The 27,212-nt window shown below is 38.6% G+C and overlaps 1 protein-coding gene across 50 annotated transcripts in view; it reads left to right on the top strand.

Annotated features, from left to right (window-relative positions):
• MBTD1 (mbt domain containing 1) overlaps positions 1-27,212 on the top strand; it is a 75,025-nt gene that overhangs the window by 14,851 nt on the left and 32,962 nt on the right. For 4 of the 50 annotated variants that reach the window (XM_084984884.1, XM_084984874.1, XM_084984880.1 and 1 more), the window contains 6 exons: positions 5,520-5,662; positions 11,384-11,585; positions 16,748-16,881; positions 17,637-17,751; positions 18,177-18,291; positions 20,161-20,246. In XM_084984884.1, coding sequence (XP_084841010.1) covers positions 20,172-20,246 — 75 coding nt within the window. In that variant the 5' untranslated portion in view covers positions 5,520-5,662; positions 11,384-11,585; positions 16,748-16,881; ... (1 more) ...; positions 18,177-18,291; positions 20,161-20,171. Of the gene's footprint in view, positions 1-5,519; positions 5,663-11,383; positions 11,586-16,747; positions 16,888-17,636; positions 17,752-18,176; positions 18,292-20,160; positions 20,247-27,212 lie in introns of all 50 variants that reach the window. The other 46 variants (XM_084984864.1, XM_084984847.1, XM_084984863.1 and 43 more) reach the window with 17 other exon arrangements.

Raw genomic sequence — 27,212 nt, 5'->3', positions numbered from 1 at the left:
CTGCATAGGTTGCAGATGCAGCTCGGATCCAGCATTGCTGTGACTGGTGTAGGTTGGCAGCTGCAGCTCCAATTCGACCCCTAACCTGGGAACCTCCATATGCCATAGGGTGTGGCCCTAATGATAAAAAATTAAAAAGTTTTTTTTTTTTTTTCTTTTTTCTTGCTATTTCTTTGGGCCGCTCCCGCGGCATATGGAGATTCCCAGGCTAGGTAGGGGTCTATTGGAGCTGTAGCCCGGGGCCTACGCTGGAGCCACAGCAACGCCAGATCCGAGCCGCATCTGCAACCTACACCACAGCTCATGGCAAGGCCGGATCGTTAACCCACTGAGCAAGGGCAGAGACCGAACCCGCAACCTCATGGTTCCTAGTCGGATTCGTTAACCACTGCGCCACAACGGGAACTCCTAAAAAGTTTTTTAAAAAAGATTTCTTTGAAGGTGACATGCTAACTTATCTGGAAAGCCCTAGAGAATCAATAACAAAACTTTAAAAATAATTTAGCAAGATTGAAGTTTATAAAATAATAAATATTAATGTACTCAATAACCAATTCCACAATATAATAAAAGGGAAAACTGAATTTACATTAGCCAGAAAAAGTAAATAAAGTACTTACATTCATAAGGAATTGCCTCTAAACAAAAGTTGCTTAAAAGCTTATATGATGCAGACTATAAAGCATTCATTGCTCCTTGTTACGACATCTCAACCACATGGAGATGTCACTTCTTCCTAAGTTATAAATATAATGAGACCCTAATAAAAAATACCATCAATTTGTGGTATAGAGCTAAACTAATTAATACTAATGTTCATTTGAAAAAATAAACATGCAAGAATATCAAAACATTAAAAGGAAGATCTTTGAGAAGATATCTAGGCCTACCAGATATCAAAATATACTTGGAAGCCTCTATAATTTAAAAAGCAAGATACTGGCACATGAATAGACAGACCAGTAAAATAGTATAAAGGTCAGATATGGACATGATTGTGTATGGAAACCTAGTACTTAAAGTGGTATTTCAAATCATGACAAAGTGGACATTTTAGTAAAAGGTAATGGCACAACTAGATAGCCAGTTGGGAAAAGATAATATTAGGTCCCTTCACACCATACTTAAGAGACAATGGATCAGAGATGTAAATATCGAAAGCTATACACATAGTAAGAAAATATGGGTTAATTTTTATATACTATGCCGTATGGGAAAATTTGCTAACTATGATTCAAAGTAATAAGGTACAATAAAAGAAAATACTGACAAATTTTAGTACAGTAAAAGATTTTTGATTACACGGTAAAAAAAAAAAAACTCCATAAGCCAGATCAGAATTTGCCATATATATAACAGATAAGGGTAAATTTAGGATAGATTCCTAAATGTAATTTTGAAAAAAACATTTAAAAAATTAAAAACCTAAAAAAAGGACAAAAGGTAATAACAGAGAAGTCCACACACACGAGAAGAAATGAAAAACTGTGTGTTGAAGTGTACTGGGTTTTTGTTTGTTTGCTTTTTGTTTTTCTTTTTTCTTTTTTTCTTTTTTCTTTTTTTCTTTTCTTTTTTCTTTTTTGCTTTTTAGGGTCATACCTGCACCACATGGAAGTTTCTGGGCTAGGGATTGAATCCAAGGTACAGCTGCCAGCCTGCACCACAGCCACAACAACACCAGATCCAAGCTGCCTCTGTGACCTATGCCACAGCTTGTGGCAACACCAAATCCTTAACCCACTGAACAAGGCCAAGGATCAAATACACATTTTTAGGGATACTAGTTCATTTCTTAACCTGCTGAGCCACAGTGAAAACTCCCAATATACCAGTTTTTAATACCAGTCCCCACTAAAAAGGATGAGAGTTCCTTGGAGAAATGATAGATTTCAGAGCTAGAGCAGCATAGGTATAAAATTATCCTAAAATATTTTCAAATCCCAGAAAGTAAGGCATTACTCAGAAATTCACATGGGCATGTCAAAATGCCATGAGTCAGTTCAACAGGATCCTAGTAGCCAAATCTGAGATAATTTGACCCCTGAAATAATTAAGGACAGTAATGAATTATAAACCTTTGACAGAGGGGAGTTCCCACTGTAGAACAGTGGGTTAATGATCAGCTTGTCTCCGTGGAGGCGCTGGCTCCATCCCTTGCACAGTGGGTTAAGGTTCCAGCATTGCTGCAGGTATGGTGTAGGTCATAGTTTCAGCCGGATTTGATCCCTGGCCACGGAACTTATATATGCCACAGGGACAGCCAAAGAAAAAGAAATATATGTGTGGGTCTATTTTTGAACTCTATTTCTGTTGATCTCTTTGTCTTTATGTCAAAATCCCACTGCCTTGATAGTGTAGCTTCGTCATATATCTTGGAGTCAGGAAACTTAAGTCTTTCAACTTTGTTCTTCTCAAATTTGTTTTAGCTATTCTGGATCCTTGCATTTCCATGTGAATTTTAAAATCAGCTTATCAGTTTGTACCCTGAAATCTCCTTTGTTTTGATCACATGTGTTGAATCTATAAATCAGTTTGGGAAGAATTGGCATTTTAACGATATTGATTCTTCTGATCTGTGAATACAGTACATCTTTATTTAGATCTTTAACTTTTTCAGCAACATTCAGTAGTTTTCATAGTATCAGTCTTGCACATCTTTTGGCAGTTTTATCTGAATTATTTCATAATTTTTATGCTATTGTGGTATTTTCTTATTTTAGTGTCTTGGGTTTTTGTTTTTTTTTTTTTTTTTTTTTTTTTGCCAGTATATAGAAATACAGCTGATTTTTCTGTATTGATATTTTGTCCCTGCATTCTTGCCATACACACTTGGGATTAGCCTAAGTAGCTTTTTGTATGTTTATCAGATTTTTTATAATCATGGTATCTGGGAATAAAGATGTTTTTATCTTTCTTTCCAGTCTGGATTCTTTTATTATTTTTTTTCCTTATTCCACTGGCTAGAATAAAAGTGGCAAAAGCAGACATACTGGGTAACATCTAGATTTTCACCGTTAAATTTGATGCTAGCTTTAAGATTTTCCTAAATGTTCTTTATGGGGGGGAAGAAATTTTCTTCTATTCCTAGTTTGCTGAGGGTTTTTAAAATCACAAATAGGTCTTAGATTGTGTCAAATGCTTTTCCTGCATCTCTTGATAATCATATGACCTTTCTTTTTAAGTCTATTAATGTTAATTAATGTTCAAATATTGAATTATCTATGCATTCCTGGGAGAACCCACTTGGCCATCTTATATTATTCTTTTTTTTTTTTTTTTGGCTTTTTAGCTTTTTGCCTTTTCTAGGGCCATTCCTGCAGCATATGGAGGTTCCCAGGCTAGGGGTCTAATTGGAGCTGTAGCTGCCAGCCTACACCACAGCCACAGCAATGCCAGTTCCAAGCCGTGTCTCCAACCTACACAGCTCACAGCAATGCTGGATCCTTAACCCACTGAGCAAGGCCAGGGATCGAACCCGAAACCTCATGGTTCCTAGTCAGATTTGTTAACCACTGAGCCACCATGGGATCTCCCTATGTTATTCTTTTTATATATTGTTCTATTCAGTCTGCTAAAATTTAGTTAGGAATATTTGCATCCTGGAGTTCCTCTTGTGGCAAAGCGGAAACGAATCCAGCCAGTATCCATGAGGACACAGTTCTGATCCCTGGCCTCACTCAGTGGTTCAGGCATCTGGTGTTACCGTGAGCTGTGGTGAAGGTTGCAGACTCGGCTCGGATCCCAGGTTGCTGTGGCTGTGGCGAAGGCTGGCAGCTGTAGCTCCGATTAGACCCCTAGCCTAGAAACCTTCATATGCCATGTGTGTGGCCCTAAAAAGAAAAAAAAAAAAAAAGATTGCATCCTATCTTCATGAGTAATACTGTTCTGTGGTTCTCTTGTAATGGCTTTGTCTAGTTTTGGAATCAGAGTAATGCTGGCCTAATAGGATGAATTGGAAACTTTTTCATCCTCTTCAGTTTCCTAGAAGAGTTGGTATAAAATCAGTAGTATTTCTTAAGTAGTAGTCTCCAGGGAAGTCATTTGGACCTGGAGTTTTCTTTGTGTGAATATTTTTAAGTACAGATTTAGTTTCTTTACCTATTCAGGTTATTGTAGTTATTTACCTTTTCAGGTTATTATAGTTATTTACCTGTTCAGGTAATGTGTTTCTTTATGGTGAAATTTGGTTTTCTGTCTTTCAAGAATATGTCCATTTCTTTTAAACTGTCAAATTTATTAGCATAAGGTTGTTGGTAATATTATTAATCTCCTGTTAATATCTATAGAATCTGTAGTGATGTCACTTCATTTGTGATATTGGAAATTTTGTCTTTTCTCCTTTTTTCTCTATCTCTGTTTTAAGGTTAATCAGTCTCACTGATCTTGTTAAAGAACGAGCTTTTGATTTCATTTTTTCTTTTTACTTTCTTTTTTTTTTTTTTTTTGGCATACCCACAGCATGTGAAAAGTTTCCAGGCCAGAGATTGAACCCTTGCCACCACAGTGGCCTAGGCTGCTGAAGTGACAATGCCAGATCTTTAACACACTGTGATACAGAGCTCCTAGTTGATTTTCACTTGGAGCTTTGAGTGTAGGTTTTCTGGTAAGAATTTTTTCCCTTTAGAAATTTGAAGGCATTGCTCTTGTTTATCTCGTTATTGAGAAGTCCACTGATATCCTAATTCCTTTCTCTCTCTCTCTCTTTTTTTTTTTTGGTCTTTTGTCTTATAAGGGCTGCACCTGCGGCACATGGAGGTTCCCAGGCTAGTGGTCCAGTCAGAGCTGTTGCTGCCAGCCTACACAACAGCCACAGCAAGGCCAGATCTGAGCTGCATCTGTGACCTACACCACAGCTCACAGCAACGCCACATCTCCAACCCACTGGACGAGGCCAGGGATCGAACCCGCAACCTCATGGTTCCTAGTTGGATTCATTTCCACTGCGCCACGACAGGAACTCCTCTTTCACTTTTTATGTGATATTTCTATTGAAGCTTTTAGCATGACTGAGTTCTATAATTTTTATAATGATGTACCTAGGTATAGTTTTGTTGTTTTGTTTTGTTTTTTGAAGACTAATTAAGCTGGACTTACTTACATGGTCTCTCAATATAGAAGCTCTGTCTTTTGATCCTGGAATTTTTGTTGTATTTTTTTCTTTTTTCTGTTTGTTTTCTTTCTTGATATCTCTGTTCTTTGGATTTTGTATCTTCCGGATTTAACTTTTATGCTTTTTATAATCTGGCTGTTTGTATGTATATCCACAACACATGCTTTTTAAAAGATTTCTTTGATTTTGTTATCCATTTACTAATTTATTGTTCCGCCTTTTCTGTTTTTTAAATTCCAAGATCTATCTTGTTCAACAGTAGTATCCTGTTCTTAACATTTCTGAAGAATTGTTTTCACTTTTTTTGAAGTTTTCTTTTGCGCCTTGTATTACTTCTGTTTTCTATGGATTCTTTTTTTCTGAAGATTAGTTGCAGTCTTTCACTCTTTTTTTTTTTTTTTGGTTGCAGCACGCAACTGCTTGATGTGGGTTCTCAATTCTCAAATCAGGGATTGAACCCAGGCCACAGCAGTGAAAGTGCAGAGTCCTAACCCCTAAACCACCAAGGAAATTCCCTGGTCTTTCACATTCTTAAGAGGCCTTTCTCAAAAGGTTGGTAATACTTGCCTGTTTATTCATGTTTAATGGTTAGTTACTAATCAACTGATGGAACTAAATGTGCCTAAGTTGGGCTTGTTGACTAGTGAAATTCACTGTTGTGATTGGTTACTTTTTTTTTTTTCCTTTTTGAGCAGCACCCAGGGCATATGGGAATTCCCAGGCTAGGGGTCTAATCAGAGCTGCAGCTGCCAGCCTATGCCACAGCTCACAGCAGTGCCAGATCCTTAACCCACTGATCGCAGTCAGGGATCAAACACGCATCCTCATGGATACTACTCAGGTTCATTACCTCTGAGCCACAACAGGAACTCCAGTATAAAGAATATATAACCAATTACAACTTTAAATCTTTTCTCTGATTTGCTTTTTTTACTGTAATCTGTTTAGATGTGGGTTTCTTTTTGTTGTGCTTAATATACATCGTAGTTCTATCTGAATTCATGTTTCTATTTTTTGGTTTTGTTTGTTTATTTGTTTTTTGGGTTTGTTTTGTTTTGGTTTGGTTTGGTTTTGCCTTTTTCTAGCGCTGCTCCTGTGGCACATTGGAGGTTCCAGACTAGGGGTCTAATCGGAGCTGTGGCCACCAGCCTACACCAGAGCCACAGCAACTTGGGATCCGAGCCACGTCTGCGACCTACACCACAACCCACAGCAACGCCGGATCCTTAACCCACCGAGCAAGGCCAGGGATCGAACCCTCAACCTCATGCATGGTTCCTAGTCGGATTCGTTAACCACTGAGCCACGACGGGAACTCCCCTGTTTCTGTTATTTCTTCAACATTCTCAGCCAATATCTCATTCAGCTTTACTTTTTTCCATTCTCCGTATTCTCTCCTTTGAGAATTCTAACTGACATTTATTAGATCTTTACATTCAGTGCTCTTTTAACCTTTTATTTTCTATGTTTCTGTTCTTTGCTGTTTGGGATTTCTTTTTTTTTTTTTTTTTTTTTAATGTTTATCTTCCATTTCCCCAGTTATTTTTCAGTCAGGTCTAATCTGCTTTCATCACATCCATCAATGTTTTTTGTTGTTTTTTATTTTTATTTTTATTTTGGCTGTGCCCACAGCATGTGGAAGTTCCCAGGCCAGGGATGGAATCTGAGCCACAACGGTGATAATACCGAATCCTTAACCACTAGGCCACCAGGGAGCTCCTGTGTTTATTTCTTCTTTGTTCTTATAGGGTTATTTTATATTCTGTCTCTGTCAGTTCCAGTGCATAACTATTTGGGATTCCTCATCTCTTTGTGCTGACACTTGGTTTGTGGTGGATTGCTTAGTATGCGTTTGATATTTGATTTTACTGATATTTGATAAAAATCTTTGGGAATGCTGAAAGACCTGAATTGTAGGTGATATTTTCCTGAAATGATTTAGGGTTGCTTTTGTTGGGTGTCAAGGGGCACTGGTAGCTTGGAACCACTTTCTTGACCTGGCAACTTTCTGACCGTCTAGGGTGGCGTAAGTTATAACCTCAGGCCTTTGATTGCAAAATCCCAGAGACGCCTCTCCACCCAGAGCATAGACTGAGAGGGTTCTTTTGTAGTCCCCTTTGCACATAGTCAGATTTTTTTCCCATCAGTTTTGCAGCTTTTATTGAAGTTGCATTCTGCTTAAGGGTTTTGGTCTGACGCAAGGCTTTCCAGATAAGCTTCTCACAGTAAATAAATAGTAGGTTTTACATAAGGTCAATTCATTATAATTCATATACATAGTTCACTAGTATTCTATATAACTCTAAGAAAACATACTTGGGGAACAACATTTCCCATGTAGAATACAGCTTCCCGACTTGGATTACATGTATGTCAAGATACTCCTCCCTGTAGCACTTGGGACAGTCAGAGGTCTCAGGCTGGTGCATACAGGGGCCTATTCCCCTCGTGTTATATAGGTGATCATTTTCTTCTGTGCAGGGACCACAGAAGAGATGATAGCTCTAAAACATTTGTCATTAAAGATGCTTTGGAAAAGACTACCTACTATATATCCCTCTTAAATTATTTTAATGTTCATAAGCATATTAAGGGTTTGGAGAGGGCTTCAAAGTAAGGAAAATTTCCCAGATGTGTTTGGCAATAGTACTTTTTCTTTAATGTTAACAGCCTATAACTATTGAAACCAAAATATTTATAATTATTGGCTCCCTGAAAATTTAGGGTTATGCTCTCTAACAAGTTGAGTCAGAATAAGATATCCCCTTTTGACAGTAAGGGTCAGTAAACTGCTAACCAGGCTGGCTGTAAAGTGAACAACAAGCTTAGAAGAAAACTCTGGGTATAAAAGGTCATCTCTGCATGGAATCAGGGTGTATGAATTTATCAGAACTTAGAATTCTAGTCAGTGTTTACTAATTGTATTATTTAGGCATTATGATAAGTACTTCATAGTCTCTTTGTTTTATTTTTTTAATGACTGTACCCACAGCAAATGGAAGTTCCCAGGCTAGGGATCGAATGCAAGCCACAACTGCAGCAACACCAGATAACCCAATGTGCTGGGTTGGGAATCAAACCCGAACCTCTGTACGGACCCAAGTCACTGCAGTCGGTTTCTTAATCCATTGCACCACAGCGGGAACTCCCCATAGTGTCTTAATGGTGCACTCAGGAAAGAAATATATCGAACTTTACCCTGGCCTTCAAGTGTCCTGCTGATCTGTCCACTGCATCCTCCTCCAGCCTCATCTCACACTAGGCACCAGCCACACTGGTCTTTCAGTGCCCCCAGAACATTCCAGGCTGAAAGCCTTCATCTTGCTCCTTTCTTTGCCTGGAATATTCCAGCACTAGATATTCAAGTGACTGCCTTTTTTGTCCTCAGGACTTTGCTCACCAGTGACTCAGTTGACTGCCTTTGCCTTGTTACTCTAATATCATGTGGTCTTGCTTGGATTTCTCCAACCAGTAGACCATAACTTTTATGAGAGCCATGGATCTTGTCTGCTCTGTACAGCCCTTTCTCTTTAGCCTCTCTTATTGTGCAACGCAAAAGTGCTTGATGAATAGTTGTTGAATGTTGAATGTATAAGAGAAGGAAACCTATCCATTTGCCCAAGTTCACGGCTAATAAATGCCAAAGCTGAGTCTCAGACCTCGATCTGTCAGAAGTCTGTGTTGTTAGCACCACACTTACATCTAAACAAGGACTGGAGTTCCCATTGTGGCGCAGCAGAAACAAATCTGACAAGGAACCATGAGGTTGCGGGTTCAATCCCTGGCCTCGCTCAGTGGGTTAAGGATTTGGTGTTGCTGTGAGCTGTGGTATAGGTTGCAGACGTGGCTCAGATCCTACATTGCTGTGTCTGTGGTGTATGCCAGCAGCTGTAGCTCCGATTGGACTCCTAGCCTGGGAACCTCCATATGCTGCAGGTACAGCCCTAAAAAGCAAAATAAATAAATAAACAAACAAGGACGATTCCATTCCCAGCCCCCTTATCAGCTCAAAATATTGTTAGACTTTTCCTTTTGAAAAGCCTTCAGAGTCTTATTTATTCTTCTGAAATCTCCTGGTGGTAGCAGATTTTGATTCTTTAAACATACGTTGGATTTATAGAAATAACCAAAAGTGGGAGTTCCCTTCATGGCTCAGCAGTTAATGAACCCGACTAGGATCCATGAGGATGCAGGTTCAATCTCAGTGGCTTAAGGATCCGGTGTTTCCATGAGCTGTGGTATAGGTCAAAGACACAGTTCAGATCCTCTGTGGCTATGGCATAGGCCGGCAGCTGTAGCTCCGATTCAACCCGTAGCCTAGAAACTTCCATATGCCACAGGTGTGGCCCTAAAAAGCAAAAAAAAAAAAAGAAGAAGAAATAACTGAAAGTTATTCAGAACGAAGTCTGCTAAATAATCAGGCTAGGGAAAACAACAGTGGGGGGATGAGAAAATAATTATAGAGTGACCGTGAACAGTAGACTTTTCTTTTTTAAACTGGGTCTAAAAGAGAGTTCTGAAAGAATAGGTTTTTGGGTTTGTTGTTTTTTTTTTTAAAAAAAAAGGAGTTAAAAGTTGTGTCAGTATCAATAGAACATGTACAGCCTCCCAAGGGAGCTTCTTAAAAGAAGATTCATTTGAGTATGTATTTCCATTGTGTGGACTAAGAAACCAGTTTTGTTCCTTTCACAGTTACACCTGATACACGTGAAAATCAGTTTTCCATCTTAATACAAATGTTTAATAGTAGCATATCTGAAAATGACAGTTTATTCAGTAAAACTAAGAGATGCATTTGGATGGTTTTATTTTGTCAAGCTTTGAACAACAGATTTCAGCTTTGCTATTGGCTATATTAAGACATTAAACTAAGGGAGAAAGCAAACTGTGCATTAAGTGTAAGATAATTCCAAAAAAAATTATAACTGAAGCAAAAGAGTAAAATAGGTGCCAAACTCTGTTAAGAATTTTTTGGTTGATAATTTCTACTACTCTTGTAACTCAATATATGTTTAGTGATGGTTTGATTTTTTTTCCATTTCAGATAGTCTATTTTTTTTTCTCTTTATTATTTCCTGTTTTCCTTTGACTTTCTTCTCACTAAACATGAAACTTTGGAATTTATTTTAGGAAAAGTTGGAACGTCAGTAGGTATTCATTTTGGAATGTTTTTGTGGCTTAAAGTGAGGGAACATCTTTTAGAGGAACATATGAGTAGCATTCATTGAATGTAATATATAGAATCTTTGTGCTTTTCTTTTGAAAAGGGATTAGTGTTTAGACTGGGTTTTTTCTAACCATTTACATAAAGAAAAAAATATTACTACTTGTAGAAATGCTATCTTTAAATAGCTAAATTGTCTCCAAAATTTAAAATTTTCAATCCCTCCAGAACTTTTAGCAGTGATTTTTAAAAGTATCCATATATTTCCTAGATGTTCTGAATAATAACAGAAATTTACAGTTTTAAAGATAAAAGGCAAATTGAGAAATCTTTTTTTTTTTTTTTTTTTTTGGTCTTTTTAGGGCCACATGCACCTAAAATGGTGGAGGTTCCCAGGCTAGGGGTTGAATTCAAGCTGTAGCCACCAGCCTACACCACAGCCACAGTAATGCCGGATCATTAACCCACTGAGCGAGGCCAGGAATCGAACCTGCGTCCTTGTGGATACTAGTCAGATTTGTTTCCTCTGAGCCATAACTTGGAACTCCAGAAATCATGTATTGTTTTGTGTATTTCACCACAGGTTTTTGGTTGTTTTTTTTTTTTTCTGTTGTTTTTTGTTTTTGTTTTTGAGAAAAAATAATCTGAACTAATTTCATTTTTATAGAGATGTGCTATATCTAGTTTATAGCAAAACTTGAATTACATGATGATCTTCTGGTTCCCATTCACTGTTTTTATTTATTTATTCATTCATTCATTTTTTTTTTGGTCGCATCCTCTACATGTGGAAGTTCCTGGGGCAGGAATCAAACCTGCACCATGGCAGCAACCCAAGCTGCTGCAGTGACAGTGCTGGGTCCTTAACCCACTGTGCCACAAGGAAACTCTTCCAGTATTTTTTCCATCAGTACTGTTACTCCTGTTAGCTAAGATAATAGCTAATAGATTTGTGTGTCATGAAGTGGAGGGCTCCATTTTGATAATCTTTTCTCAGTCCTAGAAGATTTTCATTTTTCAAGTGTCATTTATCACAGTTGAATGAAGGTCTTTTAGGTGTTGCATATGAGTGCTGTGTCATGTGTTACTGATTTTTTTCTACTTTTAAGACTGAACATTCTTCACAGTCTGAAAGGAAAAGAAGAGACTCATTCGGGATGTTTGACGGTTATGATAGCTGCAGTGAGGACACAAGTAGCAGCTCCAGCTCTGAGGAAAGTGAAGAAGAGGTTGCTCCTTTACCTTCTAACCTCCCAATTATCAAAAACAATGGCCAAGTCTACACATACCCAGATGGTAAATCCGGCATGGGTGAGTATAGATACTTTAGCCTTCACCTGTTACACAGTTTTGTATTTGAGGGGATGTTTTGATTCCATCTCTTCGGTCATTTCCCTTAGAATTTTCAAAGTATAGTTTGAAGAAACAGTGTGAAACTTGTAGTTTTAGATAAGATCACTGGGTTTGTGTTAGATCTCATTATTTTGCCTATTTACCATTTTCCGCAAAAGCAAATAGAACAAAATGAAAACAAAAGGCTGTTGAGAAACTTAATGGGACTTAAATTCCATAATTAAATAATAAATCCTTAGGGAATTAAAAGTAAGATAATAGACTTGCACAGTTGAAAGAGACTCTCAAGGTAAGTCTCCCTACTCTATAACAATTCCTTACAAAATGTTTTCTGGAGCTCCCTGGTGGCTCTCTGGGTTAAAGATTCAGCATTGTCACTGCTATGGTGGGGGTGCAGTCGCTGTCCCAGGAACTTCTGCATGCCACAGGTGCTGCCAAAAAATAAAAAAGGTTTTCTGTTATAACACTTCAGTGATAGGGTATCTCTAATTGCCAGAACATGCTTTGTATTGAACCAAAATTATCCTTGCTCTCACATTTGTCTTTTGATCTTAATTTTGTTTTAGGAAGGTACACAGAGGATAATGCTAATCCTTACTGGGGATACTTCAGATTATGTGGTAGTAGGGTGACAACTTGTCCTGATTTGCCCAAAACTGTCATGGTTTTAGGATTAAAAGTCCCACATCCTGAAAAATACCTCAGGCAAGTGGTTGGTCACCCTATGTGACTAGGGCAGAAGGTGGCTTAGCTTCTTTCTCTCTTTTTCAGGACATTTTGTTTCCATTCAGGCCACCAAAATTGCTTTACCTTTTTTGAAACTAATGCTGAATTTGCAAATAACTGAAATCACATGACCTAGACCAGTTTAAACCAATCTTGTGCTTTTGCTGTTGATTTTTTTTTTCTTTTTTTTTCTTTCTAGGGCCACACCCATGGCACATGGAAGTTCCCAGGCGAAAGGGGTCAAATCAGAGCTGCAGCTGTCGGCATATACCACAGCCACAGCAAGGCAGGATCCAAGCTGCATCTGTGACCTCACAGTAACACAAGATCCTTAACCCACTGAGCGAGGCCAGAGATGGAACCCATGTCCTCATGGATACTAGTCAGGTTCATTAACTGCTGACCATGATGGGAACTCGTGCAGTTGATTTTTTTCAAACCAAAAATGTAAAACTTTAAAGTTCTTCATGAAACCTTTGTCTTATTAAATTTCAATCTCAGAAATTTTTTTTTCCTAATTCTGCCACCTAATGTTGGATGCAATATCATCTTATCATCATTTGCAGATTTGATAACAATGCCCCTATAGGTCATATTCTATTCTTTTGATTACGAAGTTGAGCAGTGCAGGGCCTGGTACAGAATCCTGCAGATCATATCAAAGAACTTAACTTCATTTATCAGGACCCACTAGGTGTGGTCATCCAGCTAGTTAAGAACTGCCTAGATGTCTTATACTTCATCTTACATTTCTCAATCTTTATTGACAAAGCTACATGAGAGATTTTATCAAATGAATTAACTCCTGATCGTATATATCTTGCCATGGTTTAGCTATAACATACCAATCTAGTAATCATACATAGCACAAAAGGAATTCCATGTGTGCCAGACTCTGTTTTAAATACTAGAGATACAGATATGAACAATACAGAATAAAATCCCTGATAGAACTTATATCCTAGTCATGGTAATTCTAGTTTGACATGTTCAATTATTATATCAAAGATATAATCTGTTCTAGAATTTTACAACATAATATCATTCAGGGTTTTTTTTCCTTTAGAACACTGTTTTTTTTTTTCTAATCCTCTGACACCTTACCTTTTTTCCATGATTTCTCATAATTTGTAAGTGCTGATTAACATGAGTCCCTCCAGTTTTTTTTTGTTTTTTGTTTTTTTTATTTTAATGGCTGCCCCTGAAGCATATAGAATTTCCCAGATCAGGAGTCAAATCAGAGCTGCAGCTGCCAGCCTATGCCACAGCCATAGCAACATCAGATCTAAGCCACATCCTCACAGACACTATGTTGGATTCTTAGCCCGCTGAACCACGACAGGAACCAGCAACGAACTTTTCATAAGGGCACCAAGAACACAGTGGGGAAAGGATAGTCTTTTTCAATAAAACCTGTTGGGAGGTTGGATATCCACATGCAAAAGAATGAAACTGGATCCCTGTCTTAAACTACTCAAAAATAAACTTGAAGTGAGCAAAAAAAAAAAAAAAAAAAAAAGGCGGTGGGGTTTACTGTGGGAGGTCATAAACCACAGAGAGATTAACCTAATCATCCTGGCTCTTTTCCATCCTCCACCCATGCAGAACAAACATCCTCTAAGAAGTCAGTCATAATTATCCAAATGTTTTCTGAATCCTTGATAAGCTCCTCTATGTTTCTTTCATTCTGAAGTTGTTCTCTGAGGAGCTGTTTTATTCCAATACTGACCCATGCTTGTCTGCTCTAATATGAGGCCATCCATTTAGCAGGAATGAATATTATAGATTTCAGTCCCATTCAGAGAAGCCATATCATAAAGACTGCTAGCCATCAATAATTGAGCAAGACTGTCTTTCTATAAGCAAATATTGAGCAGAATGGGCCTCTGACAGCAAAGTGGATAAACAAATGTAGTTGGCCTAACATCATCTCCTCTATACTCCGGGAATGGCAAATTAGAGATTTACTTATCTAAAATTTAATTCCTTCTTCAGGGCCAAGTTAATAATTAAAACCAAGAAACTCCTGATTAAACTGGATGTGGAGTATTTTGTAGACAGGGCTGCACTGCACATTTTGGCTTTATTATATTTCTACTTTCTCAGTTAACATCTTAGAGCTGAAACATTCAGCTCTAAGCTTACTAAAAATCACCCTGCTTCTACCTTATCCAAATTATTATCACACTACCCAGGAGATACACTAGCAAATTGTGCAATTGAATGAAACCCACACTTTTCATTTAGGTTCTTGCAACTGCATCATATGTAACAGTATCACTTTTTCTACATTTTGATCAAATAAATTTTTACATAAACTACAAAAAAAGTTAACTTGAAATGGATTAAAATGTAAATGTAAGACTTGAAACTGTAAAACTCTTAAAAGAAAACACAGGAAAAAGGCTCCTTGATGTTGATCTTGGCAGTGATTTCTTATGTTTCCAAAAACATAGGAAACAAAAGCTAAAATAAAAGTGAGATTACATCAAACTAAAGAGGTTCTGCACAGCAAAGGAAACAATAAATTGAAAAGGCCACCTACAGAGTGGGAGAAAATATTTGTGAACCGTATACCTGATAAAGGGTTAATATCTAAATATACAAAGAATTCATATAACTCAATAGAAAAAAAAAAAAAAAGGAAACAATCCAGTTAAAAAATGGGTAAAGGCCCTAAATCGACACTTTTTCAAAAGAAGACATACATGTGATCGATCAATAGATACATGAAAAGGTGCTCAACATCTCTGATCATCAGGGAAATGATGATCAAAACCATAACGAGATACCATCTCACACCTGTTAGGTTAGCTAACATCAAAAAGACGAGAAGAGTTCCTATTAAACCCAGTGTCTCTGTGAGGATGTGGGTTCAATTACCTGGCTTTGCTCAGTGGGTTAAGGATTCAGTATTTTCGCATGGGTCTCACATGTAGCTTGGATCCAGTCTTGCCGTGGCTGTGGCCTAAGCCTACACCAGCTCTCAGATTCAACCCCCAGCCCAGAACTTCCATATGCTGCAGGTGTAGCCATAAAAAAGGAAAAAAAAGACAAGATAACAACTGCCAAGGAGGATGTGGAGAAAGGGAACTTTTATACTCTCTTGGTGTTATTGTAAATTGGTATAGCTGTTTTTGAAAACAGTAGAAGGAGTTCCCGTCGTGGCTCAGTGGTTAACGAATCCGACTAGGAACCATGAGGTTGAGGGTTCAATCCCTGGCCTTGCTCAGTGGGTTAGGGATCCGGTGTTGCCATGAGCTGTGGTGAAGGTCACAGATGTGGCTCGGATCCCACGTTGCTGTGGCTCTGGCATATGCTGGGCGGCTATGGCTCCGATTAAACCCCTAGCCTGGGAACCTCTATATGCCGCGGGAGCAGCCCAAGAAATGGCAAAAAAGACCAAAAAAAGAAAGAAAGAAAAGAAAAGAAAAAACAGTACGCAATTCCTCAAAAACTTTAATAGAACTACTGGGAGTGCCTGCCGTGGTACAGTAGGATCAGCAGCAGCTCTGCAGCTCCAGGACTTAGGGTCAATCCCCAGCCTGCACAGTGGGTTCAGGGATCTGGTGTTAATGCAGCTGTGTTGTAGGCCGCAGCTGTAGCTCAGATCTGATCTCTGGCCAAGGAGCTCCATATGCTTCCGGACAGCCAAAAATGGAAAAACAAATTAATAAAATGAAATAGGGAGTTCCCGTCTTGGCGCAGTGGTTAACGAATCCAACTAGGAACCATGAGGTTGCGGGTTCGGTCCCTGCCCTTGCTCAGTGGGTTAACGATCCGGCGTTGCCGTGAGCTGTGGTGTAGGTTGCAGACGCGGCTCGGATCCCGCGTTGCTGTGGCTCTGGCGTAGGCCGGTGGCTACAGCTCCGATTCGACCCCTAGCCTGGGAACCTCCATATGCCATGGGAGCAGCCCAAGAAATAGCAACAACAACAACAAAAAAGACAAAAAAATAAAATAAAATAAAATAAAAATAGAACTGCCATATAATTAGCAATCCCACAACCTACGTAGTTTCTGTTTGAAGGAAACTTTTTAGGAGTTCCCATCATGGCTCAGTGGTAGTAACAAACCCTACTAGTATCCATGAGGACACAGGTTCACTCCCTGGCCTTGCTCAATGGGTTAAGGATCCAGCATTGCCATGAGCTGTGCTGTAGGTCTCAGACGTGGCCGAGATCCTGTGTTGCCGTGGCTGTGGCATAGGCTGGCAGCTGTAGCTCCAATTTAACTCCTAGCCTGGGAACTTCCATATGCCATAGATGTGGCCCTAAAAAAAACAAACAAAAAAAAAAAAATTAAAATCTTTGGATAATTGGAGAAGTTATTAAACCGTTAGATAAAAATCAGTTTTATGATTATAATACCAATGTTTTAATTTTGTTAATTAGCTACCTGTGAAATGTGTGGGATGGTTGGTGTGCGAGATGCTTTTTACTCTAAAACAAAGCGTTTCTGCAGTGTTTCATGTTCAAGAAGTTATTCGTCAAACTCCAAGAAGGCAAGCATTTTGGCCAGACTTCAGGTAACGGTACAGAAACCTTCTTATTCTTTATACCTGTTATTTCTATGGCTCTCACCGTTTATCTGTCATTTGATTGTGATTCACTGCACTCCACCTCTACCCAGTTGGCTAGTTATTTTGTATCCACACTTTTAAGAAATATGTGAGCCCCAGTGTTTTTTCATTCTATAAAATTGAATCAGCTGTTATAAATAGAGAAGGCGTACTATCCAAACTAAATTATGATTGTTGGTGTAAGTGAATTAAAATGTTTATCCCTTTTCTAAATAAGTATAAACATCTTCTTATGTACATAAATCGAGGCCACTTTCCCCCTTGTTTTCTTTTGGGTTAATACCAAAGTAGAAACTTTCATTGTTGGGGAAAAGTGATTTACCCTTTGGTTTTATTTTTCCACCATCTTTGGTTTGTACTTTTGATTGCAGCCTGTTTGATAACTTGACCAAGTGTATTTGGTTAATACAACTAACCTTTTTGAAAACATTCGTAATACGAAAAGAAAATCATCCTTTATTTAATGTGTGTCAGTGCCTGCAAAATGACTGGAGATTTGACCTTTGACTAAGTTATACTACTGTAGCATAAAAACGACATTTTAAAGACATCACATAACTGATTTTTATAATATATTTTATGTGAGTGATCACATTTTTTAACTTTTCCTTTACTTTGTGATCATTACATAGCACTGAAAGGATTATTTAAATTCCCCAAATTAAGGAAATACATCACTTAGATGTATTTCTATATTTCAGATAGACAGTACCTAAAGATCCTGAGCAATGGTCTGTACCCAAATGGATGGCAGTTTGTCACACTGAATTTGGCCCATGATCATTTTGTCATTGATCTTTTGCGTTAGCACTAAAGGTATAAACCTGTCACTTGCTCTTTAAACATTAAATTATCTTCTCTTATCATATAAATAGCAATGCTTTGCAAGCTGCATGAGTGAATAACCACTGGTTTTATCTAGTATAAGAAGGAATCAATTATCTACCACAGCCTATTTTTAACTTTTTATGGGATATAATTTTTTATTAACATATTAATTTGCATATTGCTATTTTAGTCTATGCCAGCTCTGCTACCCATATTAGATATCTCCATTGTAGCAGAACTCCAGAAAACATTTCTCATGTTAAAATTCCTTGTATGTTTTCTTTGCTTTAATAATTTTCTAAACCCTCAATGTTACTTAAGCAGAATGAGTAGTACGCAGTCAAGTTAGTTTTTGGGTTTGGGGGTGGGGGGGATGATAAAGAATCCTATTTACTTAACTCTTCTTGTTTTAGGGTAAGCCTCCGACAAAGAAAGCAAAAGTTCTTCAGAAACAACCTTTAGTCGCTAAACTAGCCGCATATGCTCAGTATCAAGCTACCTTGCAAAACCAAGCAAAGACTAAAGCAGGTAATATTGGTGAATGTAGTAGAGGTGAAATATTTGACCCTGCTTCACCTACTTTTCTTTTTTTAGGGCTGCAAGTGTGGCATATGGAAGTTCCCAGGCTGGAAGTTGAATCGGAGCTGCAGCTGCCAGCCTACACCACAGCAGTTCAGGAACAGAGCTGGATTCTTAACCCACTGAGCGTGGTCAAGGATCGATCAAACCCAAGTTCTCTTGGATACTAGTCAGGTTCATTCATTACTGCTGAGCCACAGAAAGAACTCCAATTCATCTACTTTTTTTTTTTTTTTTTTTTTGTCTTTTTGCCTTTTCTTGGGCCGCTCCCACGGCATGTGGAGGTTCCCAGGCTAGGGGTCGAATCGGAGCTGTAGCTGCCGGCCTATGCCAGAGCCACAGCAACATGGGATCCGAGCCGTGTCTGCAACCTACACCACAGTTCATGGCAACGTCGGATCCTTGACCCACTGAGCGAGGCCAGGGATCAAACCCACAACCTCATGGTTCCTAGTTGGATTCGTTAACCACTGCACCACAACGGGAACTCCTAATTCATCTACTTTTAATTAATGACATTTTAAGTTTGGATTCCGTTAACTAAGCTGTTTGTGTTGCCTATTTACACATTAAGACACTAGGCTTCCTGATAATGGTTTTGGTTTCAGTAAATTTTTCTGAAAGAGAATAGCTATGTTCACAAGTTACGGTGTTTTTGGCAATCTCGTTAATGTTTTTTATTTGGTGTATTTTGTTTTTTTAATGTACTGATCTTGGCTGTGGACAGTGGGAAACATTGTGGAGATAATGGACAAAGAAATGGGACATTTATTAGGCTTTAGAGGGATGGGGGAGAAGAGAGTAATAAGAGAAAGGACTGTTTTTAACAGAAGATTCTTAACAGGAGTGGAAAGGCAAGGGAATAAGTAGGAAGTAAGGCAGTGGAAAACCCTAGTGAAAGTATTAGGTAGGGGAGTTCCCTTCGTGGCCCAGTGGTTAACAAACCCGACTAGGATCCACGAGGATGCAGGTTCGATCCCTGGCCTTGCCCAGTGGGTTCAGGATCCAGAGTTGCCATGAGACATGGCTCGTATCCCGCATTGCTGTGCCTGTGGCATAAGCCAGCAGCTCTAGCTCTGATTCGACCTGGCCTGGGAATTTCTATATGCCATAAGTGCAGCCCTAAAAAGGCCAAAAAAAAAAAAAAAAAAAAGGTATTAGGGTGGTAGATACTAAATAGAAATCTCATTGGGGTGCGTGGTAGGAGCTTCGTGGGAATAAAACACAAGAGCAGCTAGAACAGCATTTGTTGTACCAAGTGTTTCTTCAGCTCTGGGCTCTTTTTTAAAAGTCTCTTGTAACTGCAGAACTCTTACTTCACTTCCCAAGGAGCATGTTGTATATAGAAGAATTAAACTGCTATTTGTGTTTGCAAATATGATAAATGTCAAAGTTCATGTTTGTTTAGAGACATTCTATCTTTACAGGAAAAAAAAAAAAACTTTTTTTTGAAGGTGATAAATTAAATCCGTGTAATTTCACATCTTAAAATAATAGCCTTCTTACCAAAAAAAAAAAATCTGAGGAGTTTCCATCGTGGCTCAGCAGAAATGAATCTGACTAGCATCCATGAGGACACAGGTTCAAACCCTGGCCTCACTCAGTGGGTTAAGGATCTGGCGTTGCCGTGAGCTGTGGTGTAGGTCACAGACGTGGCTCAAATCTGGGATTGCTGTGGCTGTGGAGTAGGCCAGCAGTTACAGCTCTGATTGGACCCCTAGCCTGGGAACCTTCATGTGCTGCAGGTGAGGCCCTTTAAAAAAAAAAAGAAAGAAAAGACGTGAAAACTATAATATATCTAAATTTATTTTATTTCAGCAGCAGTCTCCATGGAAGGTTTCAGCTGGGGTAACTACATCAATAGCAATAGCTTTATAGCAGCTCCAGTTACCTGCTTTAAACATGTGAGTATCAAATTTCTCACCCAGTGAATTGCTTAGTCCTTGTTTCAGTCTGAAAGCACAATAACTTTAAGTATCTTATCCTTAAAAGGTCTTCATTTTATAAATCATAATGGAAATTTTTTAGTAATTATTATACTTATTAATAGTTAACTTCTTGAAGTTTTATAAATAAAAGGTTCCCATAAAGACATTGCAAGTTGAAGTTATTTTAAACAGGGAAAGGTACTAGTCTTATTCAGTTTTCATAATAAGTTGAACCATATAAAATTATTGGTTTTGCATTATCATATTGGAGCCTTATAATATTCAACCTCGTAGAAATCATCCATTATATTGATGTTACCTACATTTTTTTTGTCTTTTTAGGGCCACACCTGCAGCATATGGAGATTGCCAGGCTGGGGTCTACTCGGAGCTGTTGCTGCTGGCCTGCACCACAGCCTCAGCAATGCAGAATCTGAGCCGCGTCTGAACTACACTATGGCTCACAGCAGTGCCAGATCCTTAATCCACTGAGTGAAACCGGGGATTGAACCCGATTTCTCATGGATGCTAGTCGGGTTTGTAACCCACTGAGCCACAATGGCAACTCCCAGTTACCTACATTTTGGTGATTTGACCTAATATTTGAGAAAAGAAAAGATCTAGTTTTATTTTGTCACTCAATGTAAAATCACAAAAACAAAGAACTATTAGTAGGATAGTATTGTGGGCTGAAATTACCTTTTGCAAGGTAATCTTTTTAAGGAGTAGATTGTGACCGAATGTCTGAAGTAATTTAAGAATTATGTTAAAAATGTATCTAATGACAAGTTATTTCCTTGTGATTTCATTTCTTTTGATTCAGTCATCTGTGGTTAATTCTCTTCAATACTTTGTTATACCCGACTACAAGTTTGATTTATGTTTAAAGATATTATCTGCTACTGGTCATGTATAAGAAGAAAAGACAATTTAGAAAATTAATGAATGTGGAGTTCCTGTTGTGGCTCAGAGGTAACAAACCCGACTAGTATCCATGAGGACATGGGTTCGATCCTTGGCCTTGCTCAGTGGGTTAAGGATCCGGTGTTGCCATGAGCTGTGGTGTGGGTCACAGACACAGGTACAACTCAGACCCCGTATTGCTGTGCCTGTGGCATAGGCCAGCAGCTGCAGCTTCCATTCTCCCCCTAGCCAGGATCTTCTATATGCCGTAGATTTGACCTTAAAAAGGAAGAAAGAAAAGAAAATTAACGAATGAAATTTTGTTTACGTTTAACATTTTAATTTGGGACTTTACTGTTAAATAACAGCATGTAAACAAATCAAAGGTTGAGTTCTTGCTCTGGAAATCTTCATGAATTTTCTTCATTCCTGGCCAGTAAAGGATTTTAATCAAGGCCAAACGTATTAACTCAGTGGTAGAGATACAAATGAAAGCCAAGTTCATTCATTTGTTAGTTTTCTTTCTTGAAAGTACAGGTGTTAAGTCCTTAGTCAGTGGCATGCTGACTATCTAAACCAGCCTAAGTGGAATCTTAGATACTTTATCTCAGTGTTTAATAGCTAATATATTTTATTGTTTTATTGATAGTAATGTCACTTTTGTAGATAAATTTAATACATGGCAGCAGCAGCTTTCATGAAAACTACAGAGCAAATCTTTAATTCTCTTCTCTTAGAATAGTTCTTTTTTGTATTAAGAAGCTCAGAATTAGATAAGTACTCAGTTATAACACTTTCATCCCAGATTCCTGAATAGGAATTTGTCTATTGTCTTCTGAACAGCCTTTATCTTTTATCCTATCTTTATTTTAATATTTTGTTTTTTTATGTCCTAATATCATAAGCCATGCAAGCTATTAAGTAGTCAATATTTTTAAAATAGCATTTCACAATCCCCAGAATATGTTTTGTTTCATGTCTGTGTCTTTGGATAGTAATATTAAAAGTTCTTTGCAAGAACATCTCTATTATAATGAAATTGATTTTGTATTTGACTTAGCTTTTTGTTTTGTTTTGTTTTGTTTTTTGTTTTTTTGTCTTTTTAGGGCTGTACCTGCGGCATATGGAGGTTCCCAGGCTAGGGGTCGACTCGGAGCTGTAGCAGCCCACCTATGCCACAGTCACAGCAGCGCAGGATCTGAGCCACGTCTGCAATCTACACCACAGCTCACGGCAGTGCCGTTTCCTTAACCCACTGAGCAAGGCCAGGGATTGAACCCGCAACCTCATGGTTACTACTCAGGTTCATTAACCACTGAGCCACAATGGGAACGCCTGACTTTGCTTTTTTAAGATTAAAATGTTCTGTCATATGTAATCATATATTCTATCATATAGAATAGGTAGCCAGCCTTAGTTGTGTAATTACTAATGATACTGCGGAACTTCCTCTTTCTCACTCAGAAGCAAGGCATTTGTCACCCAGTGCTGTCCTGCTTCACTCCTCTTCCTCCTCCTTACCAAATAGAAAACATTTTATATGGGTAATGTCTTAGTACATTTCAGTACAAAATAAGTTTGCTTTGTTGCTTTAACCAGCATCTTCATTTGAAGCCATTTGGTTTAGGATGTCAGACTTGATGCTGTACTTGATTTTGTCCTTTAGAGTTGAGTCTTCATGGTTCTCCCCCAGATAGTTTTCGCTGTCTCTAAGGAGAGTTACAGGCTTTAGCTTTAGAAACTCTATTGCCGGGAATGGCTGCAGGCACACAGTCCTGCCTCGAGTCATCAGTCTTCTAACACTTGATGCCTGCTCTAACACCAGTTCATCAGTAGGGCCCCTTCCTTCAGATTCTACATCTGCTCTACCTCCAAGTTGAGCACAGGTTGGGAGCCTTTCCCTGTTCCTAGGGGATTCTTTTTTCAAATATCATGTTTAAAAACATTCAATACGTAACATGAAAACCGAGCTATTCTAGTTAAACCAGGATTTGGGGTGAGGGGCACTGTGATAGCCTTAACTACCTTGCTTCTTTAACATAACCCCTTCTGCAGTAAGGACGTCAGGTGAGTATGTTTTCCAGCACTTAAATTTGATTGTGATTAGTTGTAAACCATACAATTTCAGTAGAATTACTCTTTTCCATGGTCTGTCTTTAAGTTTCTTGAAAGTTTCTGCAGAGTATATCATAGAATGATATTCTCTTTGATTATTGCTATAATTGTGCATAAAGGTTTATTCTCAATCACTGTTACCACAATGACATTTTTAATAATTATCAGTGGAAATGGAGCCCAGGTGTCGTTAAATATATCAACTTAGAAATCTGTATATTATGATTGCTATATACTGATAAAGCTTTCATTTTTATCTAGGTAGAAGTTTTCAGACTTCTTTTTTTCCTAAGCATTACAATTCTGCTTCTCCCTAATAACATAGATAGGATAAGGGGACGCTATGCTGATTGGTCTGGCAGTAGTAGGGTTTGGCTTGAGCCCTGGTCCTTGACCCCTGGCTTTCTCTTGGCAGTCTCTGAGGTTGGAAACCACTGAATTAGGCAATATCAAATAAATCCTAAATCATATGGTCACAAAGCCATAAGCTATCTTTAAAATTATTACTTTACCTCTTACTACTTTTTTCAGTTACTATATTGAAATTTTCAACTTTGGACTTTAACTTGCTCTTCTCTGTGCAGTTGTTTTGGTTTTTTTTTTTTTTTTTTAAAAACATAATTTTAAATGTAGCCCCTATTGGAAAAACGGTCCTTTGTTTGCCCTTTACTTACACAGTTCTACTGTGCAGTACTTCTGATACCAGATGTGTGGCATTTCTCTGACACCAGTTGGATGTCCTGTCATTTAGTTCAGTTCTGACACTATCCGGAATTAGCATCAGATCCCATCAGATTAAGGGCACAGTCCCACAAGGGGACTGAGACACCAGTTGCAAGTACCACATTGTCACCTATACTTCTAATGTATCAGCTATAGATCAGGATTCCCATGTCCCCTTCCTTGGGTTTGATAATCTGCTGGAATGGCTTGCAGAATCCAGGGATACACTTAAGTTTACTGGTTTGTTATTGTCTTTTGTCCTTTTTTTTTTTTTTTTTTTTTTTTTAAGGTCCACACATGCACCATGTGGAGGTTCCCAAGCTAGGGGTCAAATCAGAGCTGCAGCTGCTGGCCTACACCACAGCCACAGCGACTCGGGATCCGACCCCTGTCTTCGACCTATACTGTAGGTCACAGCAACGCCAGGTTCTTAACCCACTGAGCAAGGCCAGGGATCAAACCCATGTCCCCATGGATACTAGTTGGGTTCGTTAACCACTGAGCCATGATGGGAACTCCTTACTGGCTTATTATTAAGAGTATAATTAAAGGAGCTCCATCTGTGGTGCAGTGGGATCACTGGCTGCATCTTGGGAGCACTGGGATGCAGGTTTGATCCTCAGCCCAGCACAGTGGGTTAAGGATCCAGTGTTGGTTCAGCTGCAGCTTGGGTTTCGACGGTGGCTCAGATCTGATCCCTGACCCAGGAGCTCCATATGTTTTGGGGTGACCAAAAGAAAAAAAAGGATGTAATTTTTAAAAATAGAGATGAACAGCCAGATGAAGAGCTATATGTAAGGTCAGGTATGTGAGAAGAGGCAGAGTTTCCATGCCCTTTCCACACACACTCTCCTAGCACATTTATTCATCCATCAACACAGAAGCTCTCCAAACCCTGTATGTTGGGATTTTTATGGAGGCTTCATCACATTGGCATAATGGGTCATTAACTCAGTCTCTAGCTCCTCTCCCTTTCCTGGAAGATGGTTAATGTGGCTGAAAGTTCCAGGCTTCTAATCACTCTTTGATCTGTGTTGTGACCAACTCCCATGCTGAAGCTTTCTAGGGGCCTGCAAAGAGTTGCCTCATTAGAACAAAACAGGAATTCCCATTGTGGCTCAGCTGATTAAGAACCTGACATAGTGTCCATGAAGATGCAGGTTCTATCTCTGGCCTCACTCAGTCAGTTAAGGATCGGTCGCAGATGCAGTTGGGATCTGATGTTGCTGTGGCACAAATCTCAGCCAGTTCAGACCCCTAGCCTAGGAACTTACATATGCTGCAGGTGTGACCATTTAAAAAAAAAAAAAAAAAAAATTCTTAAGGATATAAAAGCTCTGTGTCAGGAATAAGGGTCGAAGATCAAATATTAGAAGAAAAGATATGTGAGGTTCTCTTATCACTTAGGAAGTCATGAAGGTTTTAAGAGCTCTGTGGTGGAACAGACCAAAGACCAAGATGTATTTTTTCTATTATTTCACAATCCCTAAAAGCGGTAACTATATCTTTCCTAATCGTGGGAAAATCTCCAAAGTACTGCTGCAGTACTACGTGCCAGTTAGGTACATTGTACACATTAATGAAATTCACAGGTTGCTTTCTTCTACTGGTAATTTATGTTGAACCCAAGAGAGCCTCCAGTTGATCTAGTTGTATGCAGAGTATTTAGCTTTAGAGTAGTCTTAATTTTTTTTCACTAAGTAGTCTTTTAAATTGTAGCATTCCTATTTTTGCCATTATTTGCCTTGTAAGATATTTCTTTTCTAAGCATTACAGCACAGGCCAAAATCTGCTAATATCAAGTATACGTAAATCATACAAAAGCTACAATCATATTCCTTTAGTTATATATTTACAAACTTCAGATTTCTTTGGTTGATACCTGGACTATATACTCTAATGTCTTGATACTGTCATTACTAAAACCAGAAATGTAATCATCCTACTGTTTCTTCCCTTAAAAATAGTTGTAGTTATGTCTTTTTTTTAAAAAGGGTCCTTTGCACACATGCATGCCATAGCTTTAGAGCTGAGTTTACCGTAATAGTTCATCCTGCCTTCACAGATATCACCTGGTATTGCTTACATGAAATTTTCTAATCCTCTTTCGTACCTGACCTGTACACCGGCTGTTTTGAAGGGGAGAAGATTATCCATATTTCTTTGCAACATGTATTACAAATATATTTGGGGGTTTAAAGGTAAAAACAAAAGCCCTTTGTTTATGTATGTGCAGTAACAAGTTTATAGTAAAACTCATCTATTTATTTCTCGGGTATATGTTTATTAATAAAACAGTCTCTTTCAAATAAAATTGTTTTTTTTTCCCTAACCTTAACCATACATACATAACTCCGTTAAAAATTAAGTAAATATGGAAATTCCCATCACAGCTCAGCAATTAATGAACCCGACTAGTATCCATGAGGACTTGGGTTCAATCCCTGACCTCATTCAGTGGGTTAAGAATCCAGCGTTGCCGTGAGCTGTGGTGTAGGTCTGAGACGTGGCTCAGATCACGAGTTGCTGTGGCTGTGATATGGGTTGGCAGCTATAGCTCTGACTTGACCCCTAGCCTAGGGTGTGGCCCTAAAAAGACAAAAGACAAAAAAAAAAGGAAATGTAATTTTGCATCCATTTTAACTAAAGTAAGAATCTTCAGTATGTCATCCTAGATTGCAGAATTTCTTTCTGATGGAAATAAAACTTAGTTTCTGGCACATGTTATTACTTCACATTTATTTAGCTATCGTGAATGTTGCCACAAAATAGATTGTCTGCAGAAAAGCAGTGGACTCTAATATAATAAAAGCCACTTGTTTGTTTTTTGTTTGGGGGGTTTTTTTGGCCACACCTACAGCATATGGAAGTTCCCAAGCCAGGGATCAAACCCATGCCACAGCAGTGAGTTGAGCCACTGCAGTGACAATGCTGGATCCTTAACCTGCTGTGCCACAAGGGAACTCCTAAAAATCCCTTGGTTTTTTGGTTTGTTTGTTCATTTTTGTCTTTTTAGAGCCACACTCATGGCACATGGAAGTTTCCAGGCTAGGGGTCGAATTGGAGCTATAGCCACTGGCCTATGCCACAGCCACAGCAACTTGGGATCCACGCAGAGACTGTGACCTACACTACAGCTCATGGCAACGCCGGATCCTTAAACCACTGAGTGAGGCCAGGAATCGAACCTCCCTCCTCATG

This window comes from Sus scrofa, chromosome 12, assembly GCF_054392235.1.
Source record: "Sus scrofa isolate SSC_HxYL_T2T_F1_AM1 chromosome 12, Sscrofa_HxYL_maternal_Yorkshire_Landrace_v2.0, whole genome shotgun sequence".
Lineage (NCBI taxonomy): Eukaryota > Metazoa > Chordata > Mammalia > Artiodactyla > Suidae > Sus > Sus scrofa.
This window is presented reverse-complemented; position numbering and strand designations above follow the sequence as displayed.